General features: G+C 40.2%; 1 protein-coding gene across 2 annotated transcripts in view; it reads right to left on the bottom strand.

Moving 5' to 3' along the window:
* Positions 1-16845, bottom strand: part of RELN (reelin) — a 479257-nt gene that overhangs the window by 87626 nt on the left and 374786 nt on the right. For both annotated transcript variants that reach the window (XM_055301120.1, XM_055301121.1), the window contains 6 exons: positions 12767-12924; positions 11304-11511; positions 9580-9656; positions 2079-2237; positions 1704-1892; positions 919-1192 (listed from right to left, as the gene is read on the bottom strand). In XM_055301120.1, coding sequence (XP_055157095.1) covers positions 919-1192; positions 1704-1892; positions 2079-2237; positions 9580-9656; positions 11304-11511; positions 12767-12924 — 1065 coding nt within the window. The remainder of the gene's footprint in view (positions 1-918; positions 1193-1703; positions 1893-2078; positions 2238-9579; positions 9657-11303; positions 11512-12766; positions 12925-16845) is intronic.

Raw genomic sequence — 16845 nt, 5'->3', positions numbered from 1 at the left:
GGGAGCTGAGTCACTGAGGTTGGCCAAGATGCACTTGAGACACAAAGGGAAGGAGGGATACACTGTATTATCTCTGTTTCCACTCTGATTATCTTGCCAGGCTCTGCCCCTAAATCTCTAAGGAAGCCAGCAGATGCAGGAGGCTGGTATGCAGGCTGCAGAGTCTGCCTTGCGCGTAAATCAGCACAGAGCAGTGTCAGGAAGGGGCAGGGATTTGAGGGGGTGACATCCCAGGACGGCACAACCTCTAACCAGCCACCACAGGACACAGCAGTTCCTCAACAGATCCCCAGATTATCCCAATGCCTAAACCACAAACCTGGGAGCTTGCTGTAATTATGCCCAATGCAACTCTTGAATGTGATCTGAAATCCCAGGGAGGGGAGGAACGATGTAAAAACAATATGAACATTCTGAAGGAACCAAATTTTTACTCTCAGTGTGGTACTGAGAATAAAAAGAAGGAAAGGAGGAAAGGAAGGAAGGAAGGAAGGAAGGAAGGAAGGAAGGAAGAAAGAAGAAGAAAGAAAGAAAGAAAGGAAAATGAAGGCTACTATTCTTCCGTGTGTGATGATTCCACATACTGCTCAGTGTGAACAAATAGCACTCTGGTTATTGGGTAGATACTAATTTTTACAACAGAACAGAACTTATTTTTAAAACTGGATCCGGTGGGCAGGCTTCATGTTGCCAAAGAACAGGGAGTTCAGGCCTGTAAAACTTCTAGAACTCACTAAGCCCGTTAAAAAATCGCAACCCAAAGCACCTGGTACTTTCCGCAACCGCCCACCCCGCCAGCACGCTCCATGCATAATGATCATGAGGGAGTAATAGCATTGGCAAGTGGAGTCACAATTATTTTCCAATTAGGTGACAGAAACCCAAAGCTCTGACATGAAGCCAAACGACAATTCTCACATGGTGGAGAGTGGAAGGTAGACGGTGATCCGCTTCCAATTCTGGAATCGTTCGGAGGTGTAAGTTGAACTTTCCGTGTAGTGCAGGCAGCCAATGGTTGGAGGCACACACTCTTCAGTGACCAGGTGCCAGTCCCTGCCATTGTTTAGAGAATACTGGAGCTGTACACTGTGGGAGTCGCTGAAGGGCTTGCTGCAGCCCATGCTCATTTCAAACTGCAAGAAGGTTGATGCTGACACATGAAAATCCCAGGTCTCTGCATAACGAGGTTTTCCTACAAAAAAGGAAAAGTTTAACAGTAGCCTATAACTGTTCTCTCCTTGCTTATTTTGCATTTGTGCTTTGTAACGAACACTTTCGGTGGCAAACAAAAAATCATGTCTTATCTGAAGTGACTTTTCGTCTCGCAATAATAGCTTTTATTTGGTTAGCATAGACTTGGACACATGGAAGGCTGCTAGTTTGAAAAGCATTACCATCTTGAGGCATCTTATATCTGCAATTCTGCAAATTATGAAACACGGGGAGGTGTTCAAAGAGAGATTTTACGGCTCTGCTTTGAAGACACCTGAGTTAGACCACACGAAGGACAGTTCTAATGTAAGCTGCCACTGGACCTAACAAGTTATCTTGGAGGTCAACCCAACTCTTTTTTTTTTTCCAGAGTCTCCCTCAGCACAGGCAGTTATGTATACATTTTTGTATTAGAGTCTCCTCTTGGGTTTTAGTTCATTTAGTCCTCTAGTTAATTAAATATTCTCCCTTTATCTGGTGAAAATATATACCTATGTTTTCAGTGAATATGAGAGCGGTGTCCATAGAGAGACAGTCAATACCAACTTGACCTCCCTGGATTCGGTACCAGCTGGCTTGCAAATCAATGGAGCCATCAAATTTGTCTTGAAACCCAGTTTGAGAGCTGTCATTCATTCCTATAAGGACATCATCCAAGGCCCACTGGGCTGAATGTTTCCCTGAAATCAGATGAATAAAGGTGATTAGAGAGTGTTCGTTATAGAGCCTATCAGCATCTTTATGACTGTGATTTTAAATCAAATTATCCAGGAAACTGAAAGCAAATTAAGATGCATATGGTACAATGTGGCTTTAACTGCATGCTCTCAAGGCCACCAGGAAGGATGGCATGAGCAGTAACTTGCCATGTTGGGGCTGCCACCATCGAAAAGCTGTAGCGGGGGTTTTCGCCTCCCGTGGTAGGTCAATGGAAATGATCTGTGGCTCCAGAAATGACATGAAGTCCAACTCTCGAAGCAAATGCCAGAGTATCCCGTTGTCATTTGAATACTGAACAATAAGCCCTGAGTTAAAAGACATAAATCCAGTTACTTGGACAGCTTTCCTAGAGGCAAGAAAGGCAAGGAACAGTATTTTTAAAATGGCAAGACTGCAGCAGAAACTTCAAATTGCATCTCATAGAACGAGGGCACATTCATCTAACGTCCAAGGAATGAATTAGCAGACCTGAAGTCTCATCAATTCCTTGACAGTTTCTAGGGCACCAACTCCCAGGAAAGGGAAGAAGTTGAAAAAAAAAAAAAAAAAAAAACAAACCCGTAAGTTCTTTTAAAGACTACTCAGCTTTGTATGAATGATGAGTAGTTTGGTAAAGGGGACATAAAAAATCCACTCCAGATCATGTATTTGAATTTTAGATTGTGTCCTGAACATTCCCAAGTCTCATATATCATTATTAGACACTCAGAAGAAACGTCTCAATCTCCTCAGCACAAAATCAAGTGGTGCTCTTTTTTTGCTGAAGCGCCAGACAGGAAGCATGGCCCAATCTGAAATTCTATTACACAGAAGAAAATCCTTTCACTGGCACTTCATACTGTATCAGACTTTGGTTACTGAAGACAGAATGAAGTCAAATTACTAAATAGCAAAGCAGAAAATTCACTCCCCTTCAATATTAGTTCTACTTTCCTTTCCGTGTCGCCCTTTCCCTCTTTACCCACTCCCCTTACCCAATGTCCCTCCACCTATTACCAGAGTGACATGATTTAGGGACCTGCCCATTAAAGTTATAGGACCATATATGCTGCCCTTGCTACGTCTCCTGGAAACTTTTTTTATTTATTTATTAATTTTTTTAAGAAGGCTCCATGCCCAGGGTGGTCCCAGTGCCGGGCTTGAACTCACAACTCCCAAGATCACAACTTGAGCTGAGATTAAGAGTCAGATGCTTAGCTGACTGAATGACCCAGGTGCCCAGACACTTTTTTATGCTAAAAGAGGACAGGGAAAGGGTAAGCATGAATGCAAAAAAAAAAAACAAAAAAAAAATTTTGAGAATCAACAGGATATCTATGTATGTATCTATGTGTCTGTCTATATATCTATTTATGCATCATCTATTCATGTATGTATGTATGTATGTATCTATCTATCTATCTGTTGCTATTGATGGGAGGGGCAGAAGGCTTTCTTGGCATCTAATTACCTATTCCATAACTGTTCCCAAGACTGGTACTGCATACTCATAATTATGACTGGTGATACTGATGTACTTTCTGAGTATTCACAGAAATTATGTTCAGTAAAGGTGTATTTGCTATACTAATTTTGTTATATCTTAACCTTTTTGGAGAATTTTAAATCATTCATGGTACATACAATAACTTTTTGATTTTCCCCATCTTTGGCTGATGGGAATATCTCAATCCTTTTATCATGCTGGGTAACTAAGAGTTTACTAAAATTAAGTTTCAGGAACTATTAGGATAAAATATAGAAGCAAAAGAATGCCTTTTAAGGCTAGTTGTTAGCACATGGAATTATTGTTACCACATCTGACAAGGGAGGATGCCAGGAACAACAATGACTAATACACAAAAAATCAGAACTCTCAGGAAAATTAATCTTACCAGATTTAAAATAGAAGAAATCATCATTTATAATGAGAAGATAAAGATAGCTCAAAGAATAGGAACTCTTTAGGGAGAGAGCATGATGCATAGAGGTGTAGAGATTGGCAGTTAAAGCTTCAGTGGGTGGCTACAGATCCATGTGTTGGAGGAAGAGAGTTACAGTAAAGTTCATGAAGAAAATGGAAGGTAGTCTGTTTCTCGTCTTTATTCTAGTTAAGTTGAGGAACTTCTGGCAAAAATCCAGTCCCCAACCTTTAATGTTTGTTCAAAATATGTCCTATTTGCTTTTAATGTGATTTTGGGTGGCTGAGAGAGCAGACACTTCAAAATTTAGTTTTTCTTGTGACTATTTGTGTTGATATGGTTTACATTTAATAAGATGAGAGAGAGAATAGTTTAGGTAGTTATCTATCTGGGGTGTGTGTGTGTGTGTGTTCGTGTATGTGTGACCTATTCAGAAGGTAGATTACAGAACCAGAAAGGAACCATCATGAGAAAAAAAAAAGTCTCACTGGCTAGTCCTTTCTAGTACCTTCTACTCAAAGTATGGTCCAAGAACCAGCACCACATCACCTGGGAACAGGACCTACCTGTGGTGGTTTTAAAACCTGTCCACAAATTCTTTGACACTCTTCCTTTCAAAAAGTGGAGCTTGGGGCACCTAGGTGGCTCAGTGGTTGAATGTTTGCCTTTAGCTCGGGTTGTGATCCTGGGGTCCTGGGATTGAGTCCTGCACTGGGCTCCCAGCAGGGAGCCTGCTTCTCTCTCTGCCTATGTCTCTGCCTTTATCTGTCATGAGTAAATAAATAAAATCTTTTTTTTTTTTAAGTGGAGCTTAATCCCCCCATCTTTCTTTTTTTGAGTGTCACTGGACTTAGTAGCTTGCATGCAATATATAGAATAGGATAAGAATGACAGTGTGTGATTTTTGAGACCAGGCCATGAAAGGCTTTGCACTTTCTTCCTGTTTTCTCTCATGGTCCTCTTGCTTGAGCAAAGCTGGGTGACAGGTGGTAAGGATGCTCAAGCAGCCTACAGATAGATTCACTAGGAAGAAACAGAGGCCTCTTGCCAACAGCCATGAAAGAGAGCATATTAGAAATAGATCCTCCAGCCCTGCTTGGGTCTTTAGATGCCTGCCCACCTCCTGGCTTTTATCTTGCACGCAACCTTATGAAAGATTCTGAGCCAGAACCACCCAGCTAAGTTGCTTCTGAATCCCAACTCACAGAAACAAGAAGATAACTAACATTTGTTGTGTTAAGCCACCCAGTTTTGGAGTAATTTGTTCTACAGCAAAGCACCCCAGTCTGGCTGAATCAGAATCTGCCTTTTATTTTTATTTTTTATTTATGATAGTCAGAGAGAGAGAGAGGCAGAGACACAGGCAGAGGGAGAAGCAGGCTCCATGCACCGGGAGCCCGATGTGGGATTCGATCCCGGGTCTTCAGGATCGCGCCCTGGGCCAAAGGCAGGCGCCAAACCACTGCGCCACCCAGGGATCCCAGAATCTGCCTTTTAAAGCTTCCTACGAGTTTCTGCCTGCAGGCCTCATTAGCCTTTTTAAGAGTATCACAACAAGGTCTGCTGAGATTAGGGCCCAATCCCAAACAACAATAAAGGAGGGCCTCCCAACAATGAAACAAGGGAAGAATGCAAGAAAGGGAAACAGCAGTCTCCATATTTTATATAAATTGCTGAGCCCCATTAGCTGTGTCATCTGACACACTGCACATCTGAGAAAAAAAACCAAGCCATTTTAGCTCATCTACTGAGAGTTTTGGGCATGTACATTTCTCTCTCTAAATTACAACTCCATCTGCATGCTGCCCCGTCTTATTGAAAATAGCCTAATTTTGATTTTAATTCCAAATATGTAAATTAATGCTTCAGCTTGAGCAAGTAAAAAATCTTTACTTTCATCAACTGGAAGAGATTGGTTTAAGGATTTAGGCAGATTTACATTTTAACAACCAGTTTTCAATAAAAGGCTGAGAAATGCCTGTGAGATGTGAATTACGTGGCTAGCAAGGAGTTCAATAGCTCAAGAGTAGTTGAGAAAAAGTTACTTGTTCCTAAGGGAATTTGCCCGGTAGGGCCAACTTCATTTTTCTTTTCTTTTCTTTTCTTTTCTTTTTCTTTTCTTTTCTTTTCTTTTTTTCTTTTCTTTTCTTTTCTTTCTTTTCTTTCCTTTCCTTTTTTTTCCTTTTTTCTCTCTTTATCTCCTTTCCTTTTCTTTTCTCTCTTTCTCTTTCTTCTCTCTTTCTCTCTTTTTTAAGATTTTATTTATTCATGAGAGAGAGAGAGAAAGACAGAGAGACAGAGGGAGAAGCAGGCCCACTTCATTTCTTTCTTTCTTTCTTTCTTTCTTTCTTTCTTTCTTTCTTTCTTTCTTTCTCTTTCTTTCTTTCAGATTTTATTTATTCATGAGAGAGAGAGAGAGAGAGAGAAAGACAGAGAGACAGAGACACAGGCAGAGGGAGAAGCAGGCCCCATGCAGGAAGCCTGACATGGGACTTGATCCTGGGACTCCAGGATGATGTCCTGGGCCGAAGGCAGGCGCTAAACCACTGAGCCATCCAGGGATTTCCCCCAACTTCACTTCTATATCAAGTAGATGCTTCCCAGTATACTCTGGTCAGTTTTTTTTTTTAAAGGTTATATCCACAGAACTGTAATTTTCAGAAGAGTCATGTACACAATTGCTATATTGTTCCAACCACCAAGTATTTTATAGTAATTTTATGACAAAGGTTAAAGAAATGTTAAAATGTTCTACGTCTCCAATCAGAAAATAAGGTCTTGATGCCAAGGACCCTGTCTTCTGTATATACCTCAACGCTCCTGCCTCTGCATGGGCAGAGTACATGTTCTATAAATATTTATGTGTTTTGAACTACTTATTATTTCTGTAGGGTGAACTTGTAAAAATTTAAATCAGATTATGTCATCGCCTGGGCTAAAAAGCCTTCTGTTGGCGTCCATGACACACAGACTGAGACCCCATCTCCCTACCATGGCTAGCAACGCCCTGAATGCCTGGGCTCCTGCCCGCATTTCAACGATTCCCTAGCCACACTAGCCTTATTTCTGTTCTCCAACATCACAATTCTTTTCTACTTCATGGCCTCTGATGTTTCTTCTGACTGGAAAACTTTCCCTGAGCTCATCATGTTGCTGGCTCCTTTTCATCCTTTAGATTCCAATTTAAATGTTTCTTCCTCAGTGAGCCCCCTCCCAGACCACTTTATCTAAATCAAATCACCCAATCAGCAGCTGTCATCTCATCAGCTTATGTATTTCCATCTAGCCCGTCAATCTAACCTCTCAGTTATCTGTTTTCTGACTCCCTTCCCCAGAATGGAGGTGCCCTTCCGGGAAAGGGGTTTTGTCTGCTATGGTCATGAGTGTCACTCTGGTTCCCCCCCTTCTGGCACATGGTGGTTTGGACTTCTTGTCCCCTTCACCATCCTCTCTCTTTCCCCCTGCCACATGGCTAGCAACATCCAGAATCTACCCAGCAGCTGCTTCACTATTCTGGGTGCTGGAATAAGGACCTCAGATGAGCCTCGATTAAAGTGTAGCACAAAGGACAAATCTTTTCTGTTTTACCCATTGAGATTTATTTATTTTTTTAAATTTAAATTTAATTAATTAACATATAATACGTTATTGGTTTCAGACGTAGAGATCAGAGATTCATCAGTCTTATATAACACCCAGTGCTCATTATATCACGTGCTCTCCTTAATGTCCATCACCCAGTTACCTCATCCCCTCACCTGCCTCCCCTCCAGCAACCCTCAGTTTGTTTCGTATGATTAAGAGTCTCTTATGCCTTGTCTCCTCTTGTTGTCTTATTTTATTTTTGCCTCCCTTTGCTTATGATCCCGTTTTGTTTCTTAAATTCCACATATGAATGAGATCATATGATAATGGTCTTTCTCTGATTGACTTATTTCGCTTAACACAATACCCTCTAGTTCCAACCATGTCACTGCAAATGGCAAGATCTCATTTTTTAAAAATTTAATCCACTGAGATTTAGAGATTGTTCATTGTAGCAGCATAACCTAGCTCATCATGACTGATGTGTCAGACATTTGGTGACATTATCTGTAGCCTAGAACATGTTTGGCTTAGAGCAGATTCTTTATTTTTTTTTTAAGATTTTCTTTATTTATTCATGAGAGAAGCAGAGACAGAGGCAGAGACACAGGCAGAGGGAGAAGCAGGCTCTATGTAGGGAGCCCAGCGTGGGATTCAATCCCGGGTCTCCAGGGTCACGCCCTGGGCTGAAGGCGGCACTAAACTGCTGAGGCACCCAGGCTGCCTTAGAGTAGATTCTTAAATAAACATTTGTTGAAGAGATTTAGGGAATGCAAAATGGTCTGTAAAAGTCTTTAGACCACTGCTTCAGTAAATTGATGATCTGGGTAATTACTAGACTAGACTAGACTAGACTGAGATACTCAGAAAAAGTCATGAAAGCTTTAGTTAGTGACGATATGGCCGAGCATATTTAGGATGGATCATTAGAACTATTAGTAGCTCCACTAACAGATATGGTTTAAGCCAACATGTTATACACAGTTATGCCTGAAATAATAACAAACTCAGAAGCTACAAGACTTGTCACACACCATCCATGAGATCAAGGTTTGGAGGAAGATCCATCTGAGAGGTCCATGGATTCTGTGCTGGGAAAAGTTGCATTCAGGGTTCCTTAGGGCATCCCATCCTATCTGCAGAGCTCCTGGAGACCATTTATATATGCCACAAGTATTTTGTATTTCTTTCAGAACTGAATCCCTGGGACGCCTGGATGGCTCAGTGGTTGAGGGTTTGCCTTTGGCTTGGGTCATGATCCCGGGGTCCTAGGATTGAGCCTCGCATCAGGCTCCCTAAAAGGAGCCTGCTTCTCCCTCTGCCTATGTCTCAGCTCCTCTCTCTGTGCCTCTCTCTCTCTCTGTCTCTCATGAATAAATAAATAAATCTTAAAAAAAAGAACTGAATTTCTGAGACACAAAATGGTCAGGATACCTAGACAAAGCAGAGTTCTGGGCAAGGAGGGAAGCAGTATGCAGGTGGTCATGACATCCATTCTGGAACAAGCATCAGTGGTTTCAGTCTCTGCTCATCCACTTACTGACTGCATGATCTTGGGTAAGTTACTTGACCTACTGTGCCTCAGTTTCGATAGCTGTGAAATAGGACTAATAATGCCTATGGCAAAGAGGTATGAATGAAGATGAAATGAATGAACAGATAAAACACTTGGAATAGTGCCTTGAATATAATATGTGCTTAGTAAAAGTTAAGGTTTATCACCACCAAGAACTGTTTCTTCTACCAAAGGATGCTAATATCACCAGAACATTTATGGGCAGGAAGCAGAGTCTATTTGCCCAATGCAAACAGGCTTCTAGCCCCACACTAAATGTAAAACGCTCTGCTCTTTTTTCTATTGAAACTTATAAAGAAACAGCATTCCTTAAAAACACACACTTTGATCATAAACAAATATACCTTGATCAAAACAAATACACTGTGACATGATCCATAAGCTTTTCATTTCAGGCTTAAGGATCTAGATGAGGAACCTAAAAGATCATGGCTCTACACAGCTAGCCATTTAATGATGAAGAAGAGAGAGAAGAAATGATGCAATGTAGTGTCTCAGTTTGCAAAATCCTGGCCAAATTTTGGGAAGAAAGAGGACTAATTTGCCCAAAGTAACTATAATTTCTATGGAAATACAGCAGCTTACCTTCATTTCTAGCTCTTGGTTTGATGCAGGTAATTCCTGAAGTTTTACTTCCAATTTGTATATAAAACTGAACAAGTCTGGGGAAACAAACAAACAAACCAAACTTCAGTTTACTTACAAGTGGGTAAGTTCAGAAGAGATTTAACCTTTTGCATTTTGACACATTAAAAAAAAAGGTTCTGTAATTCTGAAATATGACTTTTAAACACAAAGGGCATATGAGCAGAAAATGCATAGATTATATAGCCAGCTAATTCTGCAACCATTTTAAAAGGTTAGTTAATAATTATTAATTTTATTCTGTAATAATGGTTTAAGCAAAAGGGAACAGTTGAACTCTGCCTCAATGCCACAGTCTGATGTAATTTAATGAAATCACTGAAATGCTCATTCCTTAAATTGGGATAATACTAATCTTGGAAATTCAGGATGAGGAAAAATCCAACATCAAGAAGCTAAATGCTACATCAGTGTTGGGCCACATAATGACCTATATTACTGATTTAGACTTGGATGGTTTAATTTTTCACAGCTGACACTCAGTGTGATGTAAATTAGGCCTCAGTCCACAGTAAACCAACAGAGAGGGCTATGTGACAGGTGCACCTCTGTGAGAACTCAGAAGGGGAAAGAAAGCTAAGGCAGAAAAACCATGACACAGAACCCGAGTTTACTGAGGACAAGGTCTAGAAATTCCAAATATTTCTTCAGTTTCCTTTCTTCCAATTCTTAAATAATTTAATTGAGAGCAATACAAAAAGCACAATTTTATTTTAGGCGTGCTACTACTTCATTTGACCCTAAAACCAAGCAGTTATTTATTTTACCAGTAGGTGTCAGTGTAGGTATTTAAAATTTCTGGAGCAGTTTTTAGTAAGTGAATACAAATAAACTTTGATAAACGGAATGCATCATTTTTGGACACAGAATTTAGAGTTGAAGAAAAGTCTTTGTTTCATCTGGTATATATAAAAGTAATACCAAATAGTCCTCATAGTAACACAGAACTTTAGAAAACCAAGCTGACATACATTAGGCACACAGACAGTGATGTCTGTAGGCTGATTAATGAATTGGGGTAGAAGTTTTGCAGAAACTATATTATTGTGGAGTTCAAGTTATGCTTCATTTTTACATAACAAAATCTATATAGAAAAATCTTACTATGTAAGTCCTCAATAAAAGAACAGTTTTAAAATTTTTTTTTTACTTTTTTTTTTTTAAGAAGCCAGTGGGCACCAATGTGGTCTGTAGGTTCTTTTTTTTTTTTTTTTTTTTTTTTTTTTTTTTTAATTTATGATAGTCACAGAGAGAGAGAGAGAGGCAGAGACACAGGCAGAGGGAGAAGCAGGCTCCATGTACCGGGAGCCCGACGTGGGATTCGATCCCGGGTCTCCAGGATCGCGCCCTGGGCCAAAGGCAGGCACCAAACCGCTGCGCCACTCAGGGATCCCTTTTTTTTACTTTTTAAAAAAGATTTTATTTATTTATCCACGAGAGACACACAGAGGGAGAGGCAGAGACACAGGCAGAGGGAGAAGCAGGCTCCATGCAGCCTGACGTGGGACTCGATCCAGGATCGAGTCTCCAGGATCACGCCCTGGGCTGAAGGCGGCACTAAACCACTGAGCCACTCGGGCTGCCCAGAACAGAGAGTTTTAGATCAGATCACAAAGCATGGTAAATATAATGCTCACAGAGAAGTGTACCAATAAACTATTTACCGGATATTCCTGGTGTCCAGGGGGACAGTCCTTGCTTCCCTTTTGCCAGGGCCATTGAAGTAGAGAGATTTGCCATCATTAAGTGTTCCACAGCCGGTTCCAACCTGGCCTCCAGTTATCTTGTACCATAGAGGGCTGAGCTTCCCCTCAAACCTATCGAACATCTCACTGTGATTAGGGACATTAGACACACAGGTCCCTTGTGCAGCTTCCGAGAAAGGAAACACATAGGAGAGAGGCTTTGTTGAAATTGTTACACATTAGAAGGTACATTCAGAGCATGGGCTAAGGAAGCCTTTCCACAAGTGTTAGGGGAAGGAAACCATGTGGAAATCTGTATCCCACAACTGTCTGCCCAAAATACGGTCATCGCTACCCATCATCAAAAACATTATTCCACCTCTATAATTTTTTATTAATAGAGAGACATTGGGAACCACAGATTTCTGTGGTTCTTGTTCCTAAGAGTACGTGTGCAAACTGAGAAATAGATTTTGTCCACCACAAAATTTGCTCCTTTGTTGTCCTTTTATCAGAGGATCAATAAGGAGAGTTAATCCCAGATTTTCAAAAAACACCCCTGAAACCATGAGTGGCAGTGCTCTCCACAGAAGGCCTGCAACAACATATGTTTGTCTTTGGTCATGTGCCAGATAAAGGGCAGAGCACGGAAACTCTGGGAAGCATCAATTTGAAGTTGCCTCTAGGAAAAACTCTGAAAGAAGATTTTGAAGCTTATAACATTTTCTTTAATTTTACTCTTTAATCTCAACTCCCTTTTTTATTTTTGCTTGTAACAATAGCCAAGGATGACTTGATCAGAAAATATTTTTCTTAAAAATTTCTCTTTTTGGCAGTCTTGGATTTATCATTTCTTACACTGATTTTTACTTTGCACATATAAAATTACATTTCTTATAAAAAGCAATGTAAAGTACAGAGAGCCCCTTGTATAGCCAAGTGGTCAAGTAAGAGCTTAGGTTTGAGTTTTAGAGAATGCCTCACCAGACTTTGAAGCCTAGCTTCAGCAACTCCTCTCTATGTGCCCTTGGAAGAGTTACTAAGCTTCTCTATGTCTCAGTTTCCTTAAATATAAACAAGACAATAACAGTATGTACTGTGGCACAGGGTTTTGTTAGAATTTGGGATGACGTAAAAAGCACTTACTATAGTGCCTGGCATAAAGTAGACAGAAGGCAATGTTAACTACTATCACTATTGCTAATAAATAAATCTCCCTTAGGGTGTGAAATTGGTGTTACCATATTTTCTTTTCTGTTGGGAAGCTCAAAACTACAAAATATCTTTTAGCACCTCAAATGCCTGGGTGGCAAATTCCTACAAGTAGGACTTAAAGAAGAATCATCTAAGAATCTATTTCCCTAGAAGAAGTAACATGAAAGACAGTAACTACAGAAGGATATTTTGCAAAGAAATCATCAGACACATGCCTGCGGCCTTACCAGTATATCCCAGGTCACAGAAACACACCCCCGAGACACAGTCCCCGTGGCCACTGCAGTAACTGGGACAAGGCTCAGATATGTACACTCCATCCAGACCGAAGGGAGGCACATTCTTCTGTGAGCTGCTCTCCTGAATCCATCGGAATCTGGTTTTACTATTGGGAAAAACAACACACGTGTCTCTTACATCAATACTGTGGCCAAAAGCACTGAAATATAGAATGGCTCAGAAAAATTAAAGAAAGGTTTCATGCTTATTTGAAAGTCATGTCTGCTTCATTGAACACTTAATAATGTTCATGATAAGGTGTCTCTACCAGGGCTTTCTCAAAACCTGTTGTTTTCTTCTTCAGCCTAAATGTTTAAACACCAAGAGGATATCAGGTACAGAAGACTTTTGATACCCAGAAACATATTATGGGTAATTACTTGTATATTTTCCATCTCATAGGCTTTTAGTAATAAAAACCAGAAAGGTATTCCTTTCACATAATTAACATTTCATCCTTCCATTGCACTAATTTTATGGGCATTTTCAGAAGAGGTTGTTTAGGAATTTTTGAGACCATCAAATAGAATATTCTTTGTTAGGATACATAAGGGGACTCTGGCTATTTGCCACTGACATGATTCTGGCAGGAAAGAGTTAAGTTTGTACTGACAGAGCTCCTCCCACCTGTTGCCTTCCTCTTCACCTCTCAACTTCAAATCCCTAAGACACTCATTCTATGAGCTCTTAGCAACCATTTGGACTGCCAACGAATACTGGCTACTGCCAATGAACAAAAGACGGACCTGGTCCCAGTACTTTAAAACCCTGGAACATCAGTTGTCTGGGCTGCTGCCCGGTACTTCTTCCCCCACAACAACAGTCTCAAGGCTGCCAAACTAACACTGGTTCCAGTCGCTTTCCAGTCTTTGCAATCCTCTCAGCACATCTCTTTCTTTTCAAATATATGGAAACCTGTACACATCTATAATATCCCACCAGAAAAATACCTCTTCCTTCTCAGTTCTACTGACATCAAGGAAGGAAGATGGATTAGGTTATCTGGAGTCCAATTAATTCCGCTGCCAATATTTATAGACTTTTGAATGCGTTCAGTTTCTTCATAAAAAAGGGCAAAGAATCTTAAAGATTAATGAAGACTGTCAAGGATAACTAGAGACAATGTTGGTTCCTTCTCCTCTCTATTATTGTGGAAATAATACAGCAGTGTCAGAATGCATTTCTTTATAGCTTTTCAAATAGCTTTGATTATTTGGCAACACAGAACCATAAACCTGGATTTCTTTCTTCATTATTTTAAGTTACCTACTCTTGGCAAATTTGTGAAATGTAACCAACAATGTTGTTTATGAGATTGAAGTGTTCAGAGACTAATCACTCATTCATGCAAGTCTTAGCACACATTCTTCAATGTGTTAAGAGGAAAGTGAACACATTCTTTATTTCCTGTAAAGTGAATTTGAAATATATTGGTCTTATTTTTTAAGGCAAAAGACAACTGAAATCAGATTAGAAACACAGAACAAAAGCAAAAAGAAAGAAAAAAAAGAATACACAGTGGTTGTGCTATGAACCTTGGGAAAATTCCCCCCATTAGGGTTGTTTGGTTATTTACGTTGTGCAGATGCTTTTCCTCTCAAAGGAAGGAAATGGAATTGATGATCAGTAGCTTTTGCCAACTGCTGCTTTTAAGGAAAAAGGTAAGGCCTCCGGGCCCCTCTCAAAAGATGGCGTATATTTGATAAAAAAGGAAAACAAGCCAATTCTCTGATATGAGTCTTCTTGGATTGGAAGTCATTCTTGCCTCTCCTTTTCATGTTTCTATAATATAGAGGAACATGGGTTTGCACCTCTTGCCCCATGGAAAGTAAAGAAAGAGGTAGGAACAACTACCCTTTACCCTAGGTTCTCCCATATGGGCCAGATGAGGGCATCTATCAACTGCTCTATTTCATGGAAGAGAGACTCAGGTGGAGGCCCAGCAGCATTCAGAAGGTTGAAGAATCCCACCTTTAGGTAGAATTCTAGATGCTTTGGTAATGTGATTGTGGAAGAAAGGAAAGTAAAACCCTTTCACCCCTCTGTTTCTTGGGGTGCCTATAATTTTCAATAACAATAAAAGAATCCAGGTCTGGTCGGGCCAGAGAGAAGAAGTACTCCCATGTCTAAGTCTCCTATAGACCCAAGAAGCAGAGGGTACTGTTAGACATTTGAGAATGTGAAAGACCTTGGGGGCTTAGCATTAAGGAATCCATATTTAAATAAAGAAAAACAAAATAGAAAATAAAATGATGAATTATTTGGTTAATAGGGTGAGTCCAGGACATGATGAATCCTAGTTAAGAGTCCTAGCTGAGAGTCCATATTTCAAAGCAAAAGGGCAAGAGATTGTATTTCTTTTCCTTTTTTAAATCTCTGCTACATGGTTTTTAATTTAGTAGGTGCAAATTGAAGCAAGAAAGTTTTCACTGATCACAACATAAACAAGTCTTGGCTTCATTTTAATTTTCCCAGTTGTGTCTGGTTCCTGATGACTACTGCTTGCTATCCGGTCTTACTCTCCCATCCCAGTCTTAGAATTGAGCACAAATAAATCAGAAACTTCAGGGTTGCTGGAATAAGAGGAAGAACTAGTAAGAAATTCACTAAAAAACTGTAGTCATGGAGAGACCACCAGAAGACGTATGGCCAAAGTGAGGTGAACGCTTCATTTCTTTCTTGAAGAAGTAGCTGGTTTCTGATGGTTTAAAGTTTTTCTGCCTGTTTCTTGAAATGTCTTCTAATTCCTTGCCTAAGAGCTATTTTTTTTATAATAGGATACCTGTTCATCAAACTGTTCATCACTTCTGATCTTTGCTTGAAAGCCTCTTTTTATGCCAGCAAAAATCCACTGTGCCTGGGATCCCACATGCTCCTAATTTAAACACCAGGTTACAAGAGACCTGGCATGCAGAGAATTTCTTGATTCAGCACCGTGAATTCATCATTCTCTCTACATTAGGATATTCGCTACTCACTACAGGAATAGCTTTGTCAACTGAAGACTGGATAACTCTTATCCTTGGACTAGCTCTTCTCTGGGTACTGATACTCAACATGTGAATATGATGGTAGAGCAATAGAGAAGGTTAGTTGAAGACAAGCAAAGTATTATGCTGTCCACCTAGACAACCCTGATTACTACTGCTATTGAGAAGGACATAATCCTAGAAGAGCATCTTTGACCTGAGAGTCAGGAAGATCTGGGAAGGATTGGAGGAGATAATGACTGGGGGAAAGGCAGAGTTTAATTTTACATAATTTTACTAGAAATAAGCCATAATGTGGCTTGACCATTCAAATCATTGAACAATACTTCCCCTTTGTCTTGCTTTCCCAAATGAGGAAAAAGTAGAAGGTAAGACTCTATCTCTGACTCCTTTCCCAATTACTTTTGTTCACAGGATGTCTGAGCAACTAGGAGAATAGGCTTCTATAACTTCCTCTTCCACCAGCACATTTGAGAGTGGTGTTACATTGGCCTTTCCAACCAAGAAGATTCCTGTGCACCTACTTGTTCTGTGCAGAGGTGGCACAGGTGACGGTGGCAGTGGAAGAGATATTCTGCAGTTACTAAGCAACTATATTTCTAGCATATTCATTCCCTAAGTACCCCCTACCCCTGCCCCCAGAGATATCAACATTTTGCATTCTGCATAGGGAACCTAGAGTAGGCTACATGACATGATACATTGTATGGTCAGGGATGCTGTTGAGTGTCAGGGGTATACCAACATCTATCTACCGCCACCAATGTCTCTCCTTTGCAGGCAAGAGCCAAGAGAATGACTATGAGGACAAAATGCTCCTTTGAGAAAATCAGCTTAGAATTATTTGTGAAAGAGTAATGTTCTAGTAACTATTATAAGCATGTTGCCTCGTGGCAAAATAGCTCCCAATTTTAACAATTTTCACACTTAGAATTCTCAGCTTTCCAACACTGCATTTGGAGATAGTGGAGTTGAACATATTGCAGAAGAAACAACAACAGTTCTTAAAGGGGAAACATATTTACTATTCTTTAGTA

Source organism: Nyctereutes procyonoides, unplaced genomic scaffold, assembly GCF_905146905.1.
Source record: "Nyctereutes procyonoides isolate TBG_1078 unplaced genomic scaffold, NYPRO_anot_genome, whole genome shotgun sequence".
NCBI lineage: Eukaryota > Metazoa > Chordata > Mammalia > Carnivora > Canidae > Nyctereutes > Nyctereutes procyonoides.
Note: the sequence above shows the minus strand (reverse complement) of the source record. Positions and strands in the feature narration are given on the sequence as shown.